General features: G+C 32.9%; 1 protein-coding gene across 1 annotated transcript in view; it reads left to right on the forward strand.

Moving 5' to 3' along the window:
* The window catches only part of LOTGIDRAFT_173674 (hypothetical protein), a gene marked incomplete at both ends in the record, with an annotated part of 30522 nt that extends 15326 nt beyond the window's left edge, over positions 1–15196 (forward strand). Inside the window, 33 exons of the mRNA XM_009051454.1 lie at positions 240–366; positions 499–677; positions 866–1102; positions 1317–1497; positions 1810–1998; positions 2229–2354; positions 2624–2803; positions 3314–3438; positions 3621–3761; positions 4042–4293; positions 4453–4545; positions 4850–5000; positions 5354–5577; positions 5727–5825; positions 6149–6314; positions 6513–6593; positions 6814–6983; positions 7181–7304; positions 7659–7870; positions 8066–8213; positions 8370–8575; positions 8744–8900; positions 9782–9982; positions 10364–10551; positions 10711–10794; positions 10966–12016; positions 12158–12318; positions 12517–12632; positions 12969–13135; positions 13778–13870; positions 13980–14092; positions 14232–14378; positions 14510–15196. Coding sequence (XP_009049702.1) covers positions 240–366; positions 499–677; positions 866–1102; positions 1317–1497; positions 1810–1998; positions 2229–2354; positions 2624–2803; positions 3314–3438; positions 3621–3761; positions 4042–4293; positions 4453–4545; positions 4850–5000; positions 5354–5577; positions 5727–5825; positions 6149–6314; positions 6513–6593; positions 6814–6983; positions 7181–7304; positions 7659–7870; positions 8066–8213; positions 8370–8575; positions 8744–8900; positions 9782–9982; positions 10364–10551; positions 10711–10794; positions 10966–12016; positions 12158–12318; positions 12517–12632; positions 12969–13135; positions 13778–13870; positions 13980–14092; positions 14232–14378; positions 14510–15196 — 6576 coding nt within the window. The remainder of the gene's footprint in view (positions 1–239; positions 367–498; positions 678–865; positions 1103–1316; positions 1498–1809; positions 1999–2228; positions 2355–2623; positions 2804–3313; positions 3439–3620; positions 3762–4041; positions 4294–4452; positions 4546–4849; positions 5001–5353; positions 5578–5726; positions 5826–6148; positions 6315–6512; positions 6594–6813; positions 6984–7180; positions 7305–7658; positions 7871–8065; positions 8214–8369; positions 8576–8743; positions 8901–9781; positions 9983–10363; positions 10552–10710; positions 10795–10965; positions 12017–12157; positions 12319–12516; positions 12633–12968; positions 13136–13777; positions 13871–13979; positions 14093–14231; positions 14379–14509) is intronic.
* Positions 15197–15643: the final 447 nt, after the last annotated feature.

Raw genomic sequence — 15643 nt, forward strand, 5'->3', positions numbered from 1 at the left:
CCAATCTACTAAACATATTATTAGTTCTCAGTTGATAGAAACAAGTAGTTGGTTATTATGTTTCCTATCTTATTGTTAAGGGGATGATATATTTCAAATTTAAAGGGGAAAAAGTGTGCTTTTTTGAATGAAATATTCTGACTAATTGTGGAAGGCAAGTTAAAAGATATTTTGACTAGTTGTGTTCATTTAAAAATAGTTGATAAAGACTGAAATGAAATGAACCTGTGATATTTCAGGTAGATGAAGGTGAAAGTGTTATTATTGGTAATAATGTAATTAGTGTAACTGATGTTGATACACCTGTATCAAAGTTACAGGTAGTTATTGATACACATCCTAGATTTGGACAGATAATCAACACAGGTTAGTTTGTGATAAAAGTACTTGCAATGCTAAGTAGTACCTCTTCTGAACTTTACGTCTCAAAATGTTTAAAATATTACATCAGTAGGTTATTAAAATATAAATACATTACCAAACCAGTTATATTTCTAGATTCTGAAGGTGACAGGACATCTGTGACATCATTTCCTGTTCAAGATTTATTAGATAGGAAAATGATTTATAACCAATCAGATCATTTAAACAAAGAACCAGTTTGGGATGGAATTCTCTTTCATGTAACTGATGGAGAAAACACATCTCCACCAAAGAGGCTGAACTTCACAATATTGGTAAGTATGGATAATGATCTAACAACAGATAGATTGTCATTGATCATGTTACCAAATATAAATTGAGTTAGGCAACAGTGGGTCATCCACTTGCATTTTGATTTTTTATTCAATTCAAATGTCTTATTCTTCGTTTGGTTGATTAATGGAAAGATGGCACATTTCACGAAAAAATGCTTCCCTTACAGCTCATTAACGATGAACCTCCCGAAATTATCACTGAACAACTGTTTGTACAAGAAGGTCGTTTTGTTACCCTGACCAATGCCTCTATGTTTGTCTTGGATATTGATACTGTACCAGAGGATCTAGTGTTTACACTGGATATACCACCTTCTCATGGTTCTTTAAGAAAACAAGAATACATCAGAGATACACCATTTACAGCTACATTATTGACATCAGGATCAGTGTTTACTTATCAGGTAAGTGATATATAGACTGATATTACATCAAGTTCATCAAACAGAATGAAAAAATACATGTCTGTTACATGACGTGGATAAAAGATTAAAGTAGAGGCATCTGATCAGCATCAACAATAGATTTTGAACTGTTCAACAGTCCATTAGACACCAGATGCAATTGATAAACCCCTCTGTCCTAGTGTTGATATATTTATTTGATTTATATTTGAAGGATATATTAAATGAGTTGATTGTATACCACCATAATGATGAAGAAGTGACTACTGATATGATACAACTGTCTCTTACTGATGGTGAATTTAATGATACCAAGTCAGTCAATATTATAGTAGGCTTAATCAATGATGAAACACCTAGGATGACCATCAATAGAGGCTTGAGAATAACTCCAGGTAGATAATAAAGGATGATGTAGACAGAAACATCCTAATTGTAAAGGATTTTTTTTACGATGTCTGTTTGATACATTTATCAGGATTTAAATATGGCAGCGCATCATGTATTTTATTTGAGCAGTTTCATATGGAATAAAACTATTGCTGGGATCACAACTCAACTCAAGGCTGTTATTTGATTCTAAGTTTTATAAAACTTCTACATATTCACAATGATAATTAATAAATATGTATACTGAAATTATATTTAGATTGAAAAGCAACAGCTGTATCTGTAAGATGTTATTTACTAAAATTTATATATTACAGGATCCAGGACAGTGATAACATCCAGTATTTTAAAAGCAACAGATTTAGATAGTGAAGACTCTAGTATTATTTATACTCTATCTAGAGATTCTACTATTGGTAGATTAATATTTAAAGATGGAGACCTGTCATATAAAATATCAACAAAAAGTCAACATCAGAAATTTACACAGAATGATATCGATAGGGGTAAGATCTTTACATTCTGTAGGCTCTAGAACATGACATCTCAGATTTTAAGACTATCCAGATTCATTGTCAATTGGTATGCATAAAGTTATTAGTTTGCACTTGACAAATCTGGTTGGTTTGAACAGGTATTGAAAGCATAGTTTTCAGGGAATGGACTGCATGTCAGACTGGACCATGTCACTTTGATGTAATTGAACTAAATATAAATAAATTGTAAATTTTTTCAGGGCATATCATGTTTATACATAGAGAAGGTTCACGACCTGGTCTCAGAAGAGATGTAATTAAATTTAAACTATCTGATCCTGATGGTAATGATTTGATAGATCAAGATTTCTTTATTTCAATATTAGGTAAGAATAATTGTATGTTTAAGTCAAGTAAATTGATTTTATATATATATCTGTCAACACTGTCTTCATAGCTATCTTAGTATTGATTGTACATGCATTTTTGATATATATTTTACAAATATAAAGTATGAAATACATGTACTGGATGAATTTGGATTGGTGGGCATCACAAGTATCGATCCAATACAACCATGTCCTAATGTGAACAATTGAGATGCCAGGTTATAGGTATATGGTCAAAGTAAGCATGTAGTACTTGTGTTTTGTAGAAGATCGTTATCCACCAACAATAGTAGTTAACAAACAGTTTACAGTAGAAGAAGGCAGAAGGCAGAAGATAACAACTGATTTCCTGTCATCTAATGATGTAGATTCTGAAACTGGTAGTTTGATCTATGAGATCATTGATGGACCAAATTTAGGTCATCTAGAATTAACATCTGATCCAGGTAATGGTACTGTTTCTCCCAGGACAGAGATGCAATCACAAGATCAATTGTCAACTATCAAATAATTTCAATCTTAATCAGATCTTTGAATCTTAAAGGAATTGTAAAGAGGCTGTCTAAATATTTCTGTGTATTTCAAATGTGATTCCTGCAATTCCACTAAAACTAAGTGTTTAATAAGGCTCTATTTGAGAAGAACCTTTTGTGATAAAGCATATATTGAGATTAGTGACCTCATCAAAGACTTATTTTTTATGGAATTGCAGAAAACACAGATGTCCTTTTGAAAATTGGAATGGTGCAAATTGATACTACCAGTGTCCCCGATACACAAATACAATTTAAAAACCCCTTTACTATCCTTTTAATTAGTGAAAATGGGCATGCGTTTAGAATTACGAATTTATTTGCAATCAATTCAGCAAGAGACTAAAATAATGAAATAAAAATGATTTATGTAATAATGTATAAATTGGCCACCTACTATCACTTACTGATATTTGTATCTAGGAATACCTATTATAAGATTTAGTCAGTCTGATTTAGCAGCAGGCAGTGTTAAATATGTCCACACTAGCCTTGAAGAGAATTTTATGGATAGATTTATTTTTTCTGTAACTGATGGTACCAATGAGGTAGGAATTTATTAATTAATAATAACTCAGTTGTATGTACCCATTTTTTTACAAGGCAATTTGATTGAAAATAAATTTCAGCCTTCTTTATGTTGCATTTTCTATTTATTTGTACAGTGGATACTCATTGCATTCCCATATGCATAAGATCATTGAGCAATGAAATTGAAATCTATTTTCAGATTGTTAAGACATTCCAGATTATGTTGAACCCTGTAGATGATTCTATACCAATAATAGTAAATAATGGGCTGATAGTACAGGAAGGAGTGAGAAAACTTATTACTGAGTTTGATCTCAAGGCGACTGATAGAGATACAAAGGTAAATGATATAGAAATAATGCTTGTGTGTCCTTGAATCTCTGAAAAATATAAAACATCTTATGAGCTTTCAATTTCATTGTCTTGGCCACAGTAAGTTAAGGGCGCTAAAGCAATTTGTCGTCTATAGTACATAGTCAACAGCCTGACTACATTAATACATCGACTGATGGTTTAAAGTCATAAATAAAAATAGAAAGTTACATTTTTTTAATAGTAAAATATCTTGTATGGAAACATAAAAATACTAAACCAACAAACCTTTATCCACATTTTTGCAGGAGGATTATTTGATATTTACCATAATTCAACCACCTGTTCTTGGCACCATTAATATAAAACAGGGGGATGATTTTGAAGTAGTGTCAAAATTTACAATGGCAGACATTTATGAGAACAGAATCAGTTATCAACATGATGGGTCTGAGAATTTCCAGGATACATTTAAATTTACTGTCAGTGATGGCACTAATGCTGAATTCGCTGTACAGAATGGAGACTCTAATGGAGTGGTGCCAATTTCTACACCACAGGTCAGTTATATTATAATAATGGTATTGTTTCAATGAAATGTTTGTCTCATATCAAAATATCTATCAGTGGTTAGTTAGAGTCAGGTTTGGTTTTTGATGTCTGGATTGTGAAATTCATTCAGATCTTCATTACACAAAGTACATTACATTCATTTTCAGCATTTCAAGATCAAAATACTACCAACAGATGATGGTAGTCCAGTTGTACACAAAAATCTCGGACTCCAATTTCTTGAAAAATCAAGGAATATGGTAAGCTATTCAACTTCAGAGTTTTATGTAGATTCTAACTGTCAGGGTATTTATATAATGAGCACAACCAGTAACACACAAGGTCTTGGTTAATCATCCCATCTGAACAATCAGAAACATCTTGATGAGGCCTTGGGAACATCTGAGGGTACTATATTGAGATTGAGTCCCTGACCCTGGAGAAAACCTCAACTCTTTGAGTCATGGGCCTCCTGAACTTAAACATGATTTCCTAAATGATATATATCTTCTGATTCATATTTTTTGGAAAAAAAAATAGTCTATTATTTCTGTTTGAATTTAGATAACTAACCTTATAACAGATGAACAATTATTAGTAACTGATGAAGATACACCTGATGATCAGATAGTTTATATTATTAAAACTCCACCTAAATATGGTCGTATAGAACAAACTTCATATCTTGGTAGTTCAATCTCTTCATTTACTCAAGGTAGGTTCAAATAGTCAGTCCGATTATAACATAACAGATAACATATATAAAACTTTTTAAGAAAACTGAAAGAAGTTTATGTCACCAGATTTAATTTGGTAAGTGTAGTCTTGCAAAGAGAGAAATACCAAGACTTAGGTTAAGGATCTGGCTAACAGGATTTACACCACTTGACATCAGGGCTTGTGAAATATTGTTTTCAGAATAAGGATAAGCAGTCCCCTAAGTCTAGACTTACTGAACACTTAAATGATGATATGCAGCTAAAATCTTTGGTAATAAAATAAGATATGCTGCATAATAAATAGGAAGATTGTTTCAAACTTTAATACACTAAAAAACTTTATCTTCAGACGATCTGAATTCTGGGAAGATTCGATATGTTTTAACTGGAAATCCACCAACCAACCAGGATAGCTTTTTCTTTAATGTTCAGGACAGTAAACCTAATGTTGTCCCTGGAAATACCTTCTATATTTTATGGTCTGTTTTAAGTTTTGAAAAACCATTGATTAATGTAACAGAGTCAGCTGGCATAATACAAATACCTGTCCATCGCCATGGTAACCTTAAACAGGTAGGAAATAACTTCAGATAATTCTGATGTTTTCAGTTTCACATGCAATTTCTGAAAGGATATTTATGGTGCACTATATTATATTCATCTCATTTAATTGATACAGCACATACATAGGTATAATGGTACTGTTATTACTTATGTTTCAGTATTCAATTGTGACTTGTAAAACCAAGGCAGGATCAGCAACTTCCAAACAACTATCAACAAGACCTGGTGTTCAAGACTTTATTTCTCATAAAGGACAGGTAAATACGTCTTGTTGAATAGGTAACCATGAATATATAAATAGCAATAGTGTGTTTCTACCAATCAAAAGACCAATTTCATCAAGAGAGCTGTTGACCATACTTTTATACTGTTGATGTTAACAATTCATGTAGAAGCGTGTTAAATTCAAACATGTGTACAGGTCAGGAAAAAAAATCAGGAGATTTGGTGAAAAGTCGGGAGATTTTCCAAAACGTGTAAATTTATGATTTTGAAACTGTAAATGGATTATTATTTTTTTTAAATAAGCCTAAAGCCTTGTAAATTGATTAAATTGATCATAGGCCTACAATTTTTACAGGTTCAATTTGATGAATGGCAGGATACTAAACTATGTACTATAATAATTAATGATGATTCTTTGTATGAAGGACCAGAAACATTTTACATAGAACTAGAATCACCAGTGTATGCAGTCTTAGGAAACATCAGTAAATCTTCTGTTACTATTTATGATGAGGAAGATGGTGAGTGATATGAGGTTTTGGGCTAATGTTAATGGTGTTTGCTTACTGATATACCATTTAAATTATGTGGGTACCAAAAAAAAATATTTTCTGAAGTTTCTCTTAGTCTTTGACATATCAAACTATTATTAATTGCACTATCTATTCTGATCTAAACTTATAGATCCCCCATAAAACACCCTTTTATGTGTTTTCCAGCTCCTGTCATAGAGTTTACAAGTGATATTTATCAAGTAGAAGAAACAGATTCTTATGCTACAATAACATTAACACGTTCAGGTAATATCTTGTGACAGATGACAAAATAGGAATTTGAGCTGCTAATCTAAAAATTCTTTATTGCATATCATATGGCGTCCTTTGGGGTGGATATTTCATGCCATTTATTCTCTCCATTTTTGAGATTTTAAACTATGCTAGTTTTGAACCTCTTCATTAGGATTTCCTGGTGTAGATTCTTGAAATCTGCATCTAATATACTATATTTCAAACTTTACAGGAGATCTGAGCAGTATGGTGTCAGTAATCTGCTTTACTATGTCATTAACAGCAACAGGGAGCAGCCCAACCGGTCTAGAAACAGGCTCTGACTTTATTACAAGATCTAAATCAAACGGTAACAGAGTTATCTTTCCTCCAGGCATTACTATGGCAACTTGTGATGTCAAGGTTAGTTAAGTTTTATCAAGATAATCTGGTCTTAATCAGGTTCAGGTTGAAATGAATAGAATTTCTATGGAAAGATCTGCTTCCTTTAAGGAAGAAAAACCAAACAAACTGGCATCTTTTGATTAAAAGTGACCTTGCTAATAGTGCAATGGAAATATCTTCTCTCTCCATATTACAGACGTTATTATTAACTTCAGATAATAGATGATAGTATAGCAGAGACAACAGAACAATTTGAAGTTAGTTTAGTCGATGTTTCATTACCAGGAAAGCTTGGGGTTCTAGATACAGCTACTGTGATCATAGCTGGACCTAATGATGGTAGGTGTTTATGAGTGCTTAGTTCAAGATATCTAATCATAATTATGACAAAATCCATAAATCGCAAAATCGATAATTGACATTTTGACATTTCCAAGAATCCCCACATTTGTTTCATACTCTGCATTGTTTTAGGCCATTTGAATGATAATTTGTACAGTAATGAGAGGATAGAACAGATGAAAACTTTAATGAAACTGTATAATAGACTGCAAGAAGTTTTTCTGAAAATTTCAGAGGAAAATGGTAGATGGATAAGAAAACCTATACCTGTATCAGGTCTTCCAAAGACTGGTCTAGATACAATTCCTTTCATCAGCACAAAGGCATTAACAGTTCTTTTGTTAATTTTAGAATCAATGGTATATTTTACCAGTGATAGTATCAAGGTTTTAGAGAATTCAGGTACTGTAGAAGTAGAGGTTTTTCGGGAAGGTTCTGATCTAACCCATAGTACAATGGTGTGGTGTGCAACACGACTGTCATCACCACCATCAGCCAATCCTGGTCAAGATTACATTCCCAGTTCAAGTCAAATAACGTTTGGTCCTGGACAAACTGCTCAGGTAAGAGGTTAATCTTGAAACATTGAAAATAATCTTGAAAGGAATATCATTCTTGGAATGTTGTAAGTTGTTGTGTTCATAACCAGAAAAAGATAATATAATCTTTCTTACTGCAGAATTAATGTTGTTCATCTGTAATTTGTAAAAAGCTATACATAAACGGAAATATCATCTATGGTTTTTTCTTCATTTTAGAAATGTGAAATCAGTATATTAGATGATGAGTTTGAACCAAGGTTGGAAGGAAATGAAACATTTCAAGTTTTTCTCAACTCTGCAGTTGGGAGTACCTTATCTGAACCATACATTATGACAATGGTTATTTCTGATGAAACACTTGACAGTGAGTATTTGTGTACAAATTATACATTATATCTGGTATCTCGGGAACACCTTATGCAATTTTGTACCATGATTACCAGATTATCTTAGCAATCTATATGTGGATGTAAATCACATACCAGAGCAAACTCATGGCCCATTTTGAATTTTTTTTTAGTTCCAAGAATTGGTTTTATTCAAGAGAAGTATTCCATTGATGAATTTAACAAAACTTTAAATGCAACAGTCATGAGAACAGGAGACTTGACGATCAAGACTTCGGTGATTTGTTATACCAGGCAGAAATCAGGACATGTTATGATGGATTATGAAGAACGTATTCGAGACAACAGTTCAAGAATTGTCTTCCTTCCTGGAGAAAAGGTACCTCCTAGCTCTTGACAAAAACTCTGGAATACATTGTTTTCCATATTTCATCTGGTGAATTTTAATGTTACACAAAACTTATGAATCTGGAAAGCCTTGTTCTTGACATCATAACCCAATGTCCCACTTGTACAATTCAAAAACAATTTCATGCTATACTTTTAGTTTAAAAACTGTACTGTAAACATAGTAAATGATGATGAATTTGAAGAAAATGAAACATTTCTGCTACGTTTGACCTTGCCTGAAGCTGAAGGAGGTCAGAGAGTAGAGATAGATGATATTGATAGAATTATTGTTACTATTACCAACAATGATGATGGTGAGTATTATTTAAATGACTAGTCCAGCTGACTGGAAAATTCAGAGGCTACATGTAAGCTGGGATGTGATAAATTATTTTTTTTACCTTTAAACCTGAAAAAAGAGGGTACAGACTACAAAACTAATGCCTAGTTCACACCAAAGGCGAATGCTGCGCTTTAAATCGGCGAGCAAAGCGCCATCATTTTTTGTTTACTTTTCCAAAAATATCACGATCTCCTAAGTAATGTTACGCTCCGATACGAATTGGTTACGCTTTGGGGACGAATTATTTCCCGATTTGATCAGGCCTTGTTACGCTTTAAATCACGCTTTGATAAGCTTTGATGCGGTTATGACGCTTTAAATCACGCCCTGGTACGATTATCAAGCTCTGTTGTGCATTGTTAAGCTCTTCGAAAATTTCGAAATGGCCGATTTCATGCCGCTTTTGATCAAGTGGTGACAGACCGTGAAGACTGGGGTCCCCGCTTGGAATAAAGCTCTGTTAAGCTTTCCTACGCTTTGAGTCAAGCTTTGCTGAACTTTGTTACGCTTTGTTAAGCTTTGATACATTCTCGGCGCTTTAATCAATTCGTGACAGAGCGCCCAAAATTTTTAAACAGTTGAAAAATTTTTGGCGCTCTTGCCGAATATCCAGTTTTGCTCAAAGCTTTCCAACGATCTATTACGACCCTGGCGCTTTAGTCGAGCTTTGTTACGCTTTGATACCGCTTTGTACTGCGCTTTAAAGCGCGATCAAAGCGCCGTTGGTGTGAACTGAGCATAACTACTAATAAAAATATTGTTCAGCATGACATGGAGAAAAAAATTCTAACACCTAGGTTGTTACTCAAAAGTCCACAAATTAGTGTTAACAATTTGTTGCATTTATTTTAGTTCCAACAATAGAATTCTCAGAGATAGCATACAGTGTTAATGAACCTAGCATTATGGATCAGATAACCACAGTAACAGTAAAGATTAGAAGGTCAGGTGATGTCAGAAAAATATCAAGTGTAAGATGTAGTACTCGAGATGGTTCAGCACAATCAGGATTAGATTATAATCCTAGAAGTTCTTTACTTAATTTTCTACCAGGTATAGTTTAATTAATTTACCGGGATGAGTTATTGGCAGACATTATTTTTGAAATCTCATTTTCTGCAACTGCAATTTTCTGCAACTGCAATTATATGCAGTATTCTCTAAGTGGAGATTGTAATGGTCATAGCAATTTAGTAATGATCATTAAGAATTATCAGAGATTTGTAAGAATGTCCTGATAATGATTCAATTTTGAGAGCAGAGCTGTTGCTTGATGACTTTCACGGCCAGAATTTCTGTTAAAAAAATTGTAGAATAGTGAAAAATTAACCAAAAATTTTTAATTTCCCAGGTTGTCATTTAAAGCTTTACAACAAAATCTAAGTAATAATCCCTGTATTTATTTTTTTTTAATTAGTTTTTGTAATATTATAGGTATGGTGGAGCTTGATTTTCCAGTAGATATACTGTACAACAGTGACATTGAATGGCATGAATCATTTACAGTTCAACTTGGACCTGAAACACCAGTTGGTGCTGTACTTGGCTCTGTTATAACAACCACTATCACAATACTGGATGATGAGGTCTCTGGTAGTCTTATATTACCAGCCCCACCAATGGTTAGTACACTTTGGAATTAACACGTCTACAACAATACTTTTATTTCTGGGTATTATCAATCTAATTATGATATGATAAAATAGTTACTTTGTTTTGCGTGATAGTTGATGTCATGGATTCCACTTTTACTACAGATATTCTATATTTCTGTCTTATAGGTTGTGTCTTTGTTAAATTATGAAGATGTTGAACAGGGCAGTAAAATAAATCCTTCACCAGGTTATCCTGTTGTCTGTATCTCAGTGAGTAAATAACAATTTATCAAGTTAAAATGGATTAAAAGTAATTTCTGCTTTACTTTTGCTGTTTATTAGCTAATTACCAACATATCTAAAATCTCCATTTTGAACCAAGACCATCATAGGCATGTTAGTGTCAAACGTTATTTTTAGCTGTTAAATGTTTCATTTTAGCCATGTGATGAACGCCATCCAGATTATCATAAAACTCATAAATTATGCCAAGAATCAACCATTAACCAATCAACTATCAGATACAGCTGGGAAGTTGCTATGCCTACAGATGAGAAAGGCTCTAGACCACCATTTGTAACTATATCAGACAACACTTTGTTTACCAGTACAAACACAATGGTACTTGACAGCATATATTTCCGTCCAAGATTTAACATTCGCTGTGTTGCTCAACCTGTTCATGATAATGGAAATCCAGGAATTCCCCTCAAATCAAAACCAGTGGTGATAGGTCAGAACAATGGATTATGTAAATCTCCAGTGTTTGGGCCACATCCTTATGGTTACCAAGCTCAATCATTTTTAGCAAAATTGAACTATTTACAACCAGATGATCTGGAGCATCCAAACACCATCCACATTTCAGTCACAATTCCACATTCTGATGGCATGCTTCCAATCATTTCAACATTCCCTATTCACAATCTAAGATTCTTATTGGCTGATTCCATATATAGACAACAACATGTTTGTTCAAACATCATCACAGATACAGAGATGCTACCATTGCTTTCTGGTAGTTTCCTTAGTAATGGCAGTAATGATTATCCAGTTTCTGTTGGGTCAGGATATGATTTCCCATACCAATTTGATGAAACTTTACGGGAACCAAAAACTTTGAGATTGTATAAGCACCTGAATTTAAAATCCTGCACCTGGCAATTTGATGCTTGGTATCATATGACAGATTTAGTGGACATCTGTGGTGGCAGAATTGTGTCTGATTTTCAAGTTAAAGACTCAGGAGAAACACATCTGACAGCACGTGTGCCACTGTATGTATCATATCTTTACACAATAGCACCAATTGGATGGGGCTCTATGGAACATAGAACAGAAATGGATTTTTCATTCTATTATGACTCCATCTTGTGGAAGTCAGGTTTGGAAACAGAAGGGGAAAATGGAGGAAGACTTCAGGTGCTACAAATACAAATTGGTGATGATGGAAAACTGGTTGTAAGATTCAAAACAAAACCTAAATTTAGAGGTAAATATGTTTTTACTTATAAAAATAAATGCCATTCAAATATTTTGTATCCATTATCATGCATTATTTACAATTACAACAAAGTCAACAACAATGAATTTGAAATCTTTGTTTTTACAGACTATATTTTTACTATTTAAGGTCTATATGTAATGAGACATCAAACTTCAGAAGGATTTGAAAGTCATGTATCACCACCAACAAATCTGGGTGTATCATTTAAACTAGACCTCACCTGGTCTCAAGCTACCTATGATAGTCCTATACAGATGTGGACAGCTACTAGTAATTTTAATCTAAAGGTGGGTGAATTTCATATAGAAATAGAATTGGAGATAAACTTTATAACAAATCAGGTTTCCAAATTCCATGGACATTCATCAATTCCATCTGGTTCTCACTACACAAGGCTGTTTATCTTTAATAAAAAATTTAAAGAGCTGAACAGAAATATATTGTATTATACAGAATATAAAAGAATTCTGTTATCTGTTATTTAGGATTATACTGGTATATATGAGATTAATCTGTTACCATGTACTGTCAAATCACATGAAAAATATCGCCTACATTCTACTGATGACATTATACCATGTACAGCTCAACAACCTCAAAGGTAATTTCCTAAGCATAAAATATTGTTCAAACACCATGTAATAGATTAAAAGTAAACCGACAAATCTTGCCCCATCCAGTTCCAATATATGATTATGGTATTGTCATCGGTAGGGCCCGAACCATTTTTGGATGGCTAGTTTTTGAAAATTTCACTATGACCTCAGTCAAATCAATCATAACTTTGGTATACCAAACTGAACCGTAAATGAGTCTCAAGATATTACAAGATATATTATAGTGTTCCTGTACATACCTCTTGAATGTCATATTATTAATAAGCCTCTGCATCAATTTCAATACAATGGTATTTTTAAATACTTGATACTTATTGCAGATTTGAAGTGCCAATAGCTTTTCAACAAACTAATCGACCAGTTCCATTGGTGTATTCACTTAATACTGACTTCCAATTGGCCAATAATCGTAAGATGTTTTTATTGGATCCCAAGTCAGCCATCATGGAACCTGAAGACTGGGAATTTAATGGTGCATTTTCTCAAGGTTTGTGTTCAAAGTTCAAGAGCTGTAGATTTCAAAGTCATTTCATACACAGTCACATGTACAGCAAAAACAATATATCATATTATCTTTGCATAGCTGAATTCCAGTTGACTATTGATTATAGTTTGCTTTATACATATCATATAGAAGTATGGCTGGACTGGGACCAAAATGAACATTTAAAGGGACAGATGCACCATTTTGGTGGTTGATTTTAGTCTTGGATATAAGTAATTAGTCTTCAAGGTACTAGAAATGTAAGAAAATCGCATAATTCTCTTAAAAATGCTTCAAGCTAGTAATTTTACTCGCTATTTCTATATGTTAATTTAATATATCACAGAGTGTCTTAAAATGACATTGTAACATTCAAATGTGGATGATTCTGGACACACATGGACTTGAAGGCTCAAATTTCGACGGTTGGCTATGAACACTATTACTGATTGGCTTAACTAAAAAAGTCCCGTTTCTAAGACTAAAATATGATTTGTCAAAAAATGGCGTATCTGTCCCTTTAATGAATTGGTCAAAAGTTGCTTGATTGTGCGTTTCTTGGCTCAATATGTTGGCCTGTATTGACAAGTTAAAACAATGACATTCACTATTTTAATGAGTGTAATAATTTATTTATTATATTAGGAGAGAAGATCTATGGACGTGTTTTATGGAATCCAGATCAAGATTTAAAATCAGCCTACCAGCTATCTATACAGAAAGTCTATTTATGTACAGGTAGAAAATTTACTATTTCCAGTACTTTATCGGATGATGATAATTCTACTACAAAAGTTATACTATTTTGATTCCAGAAAATACCAACCAAAATATTGTCTTCTTGCAGGTCGTGATGGATATATACCAACATATGATCCTACTGGTGAACAGTTTCATAACGGACCTCAGTTTGGTTGTTTACAGCCCAATAATCAACTTAGATACAGGTTTCTTATTCTAGTAAGCATGATTTCATTCTGTCAGTACATTCTATATATTTATTAAGAAGATTCTGTATAGCTTTAGATGTGATATCAGAATTTACAGAATTTCATCTAAAAAGATATTTTAACAATAAGTATTCTCCTTTTACTTTCAGGATAGTGGAAACCCAGAAGTAGAAGTTAAAGATTTTAATGAAATTCCATTCCAAGCAGAATTGGCTTCTGAGAATCCAGAATATGCCCAGCTTACTGCTATGCCTGGAGTAGATGGATTTGTTTTGAATGTTGACCCTCTTTACAAGGTATGTAAGAAGAAGTTTTCCATTAATTTGATGTTTCTCCAGAGCAAGTTTGAGAGCAATAATTGAATTTATTCCTGAATACACTCAATAATAATTGAAAAACTAATAAGACAATTGTTTGTATGTTGTAGGTAACAAGTGGTCATCAATGGTATTTACAAGTATTGTATACTATTGGTCCAAATGATCAACATAATCTTCGATTCAAACGTAGTGCTTTTGGAGGAAACAATCCAGATAGTAGATTAAATCAGGGTTTACAAATGCTTAGGCACAGACGTGATATACGTCAACAACCAGATTCAAAATCAAATATTCAAAATGGAACTAATATGATAATCCTACAGCTTGCAGCACCTCCTGATAAAGATTCTCCTACACCAATAATAAGTATTCTTACACCAATTCTAATTCTTATATTCTTAGTGATTATATGTGTGATTATTTTCATTTTTGTGCGGAAAAGACGTAAAAATAAAAAGGATAATACTCCAATTGAGATTAAACAAAATAATTTAGTTCTAGCCGAACAGAAACGTTTATTAGAAAATAATGTGAATTTTTCAAAAGAAACTAAATCAGACATTAAGCGTTGTTCGTCAGCAAGTAGAATTTTAAAACACAGTGATTCTAGTAAAAATTTAAAACATTCAGAATCTAGTAAAAGCCTGCGTAGTTTAAAATCTTTTGAACCGAAGACTACAGTTGTAGAATTAGGAGAAAAGACTAATATTGTTAAACTGAAAGATGTAAATGTTACAAATGGACGAAATGTGGACACCCATCCCATTAATACAGGCACTGGGACAGAGGTTTGATAATAATGTATTTCAATATGTCAAATATTGTTTATACTGTAACAAGATATATATAATCTGGATGTGTTTGGGTTACAGTTTGTATTTGTACATAATAGCAATGAAGTCCCTTTAATGTGAAGGGAAGAATTGGTCATATTTCTTCATGAAAGAAATTTGTATGCATGATACCAGGAAAGTTGAATTTGCCCATTTACAAAGTATTATTTTGGCTTTCTATGCAAAATGTGCCAGATTTTCCTGATTTTTTCAAATGGTGACAATGTTTGCACCTATAATTTTTACCTCAACATCTTAACAATTCAACGCCTCTTTACAAATCCCGCTTTTTCCATGCAGTGTCAGTAGTCAACAATTCAAAATTACTTAAAATATTGATCAAGTTCATTATATTTTATCTATGTATTTCATTACAATTTACATTGTATGCTCAATTATCTTTATTTT

The sequence above is a fragment of the Lottia gigantea genome (assembly GCF_000327385.1).
Source record: "Lottia gigantea unplaced genomic scaffold LOTGIsca_168, whole genome shotgun sequence".
In the NCBI taxonomy this organism is placed as follows: Eukaryota; Metazoa; Mollusca; class Gastropoda; family Lottiidae; genus Lottia; species Lottia gigantea.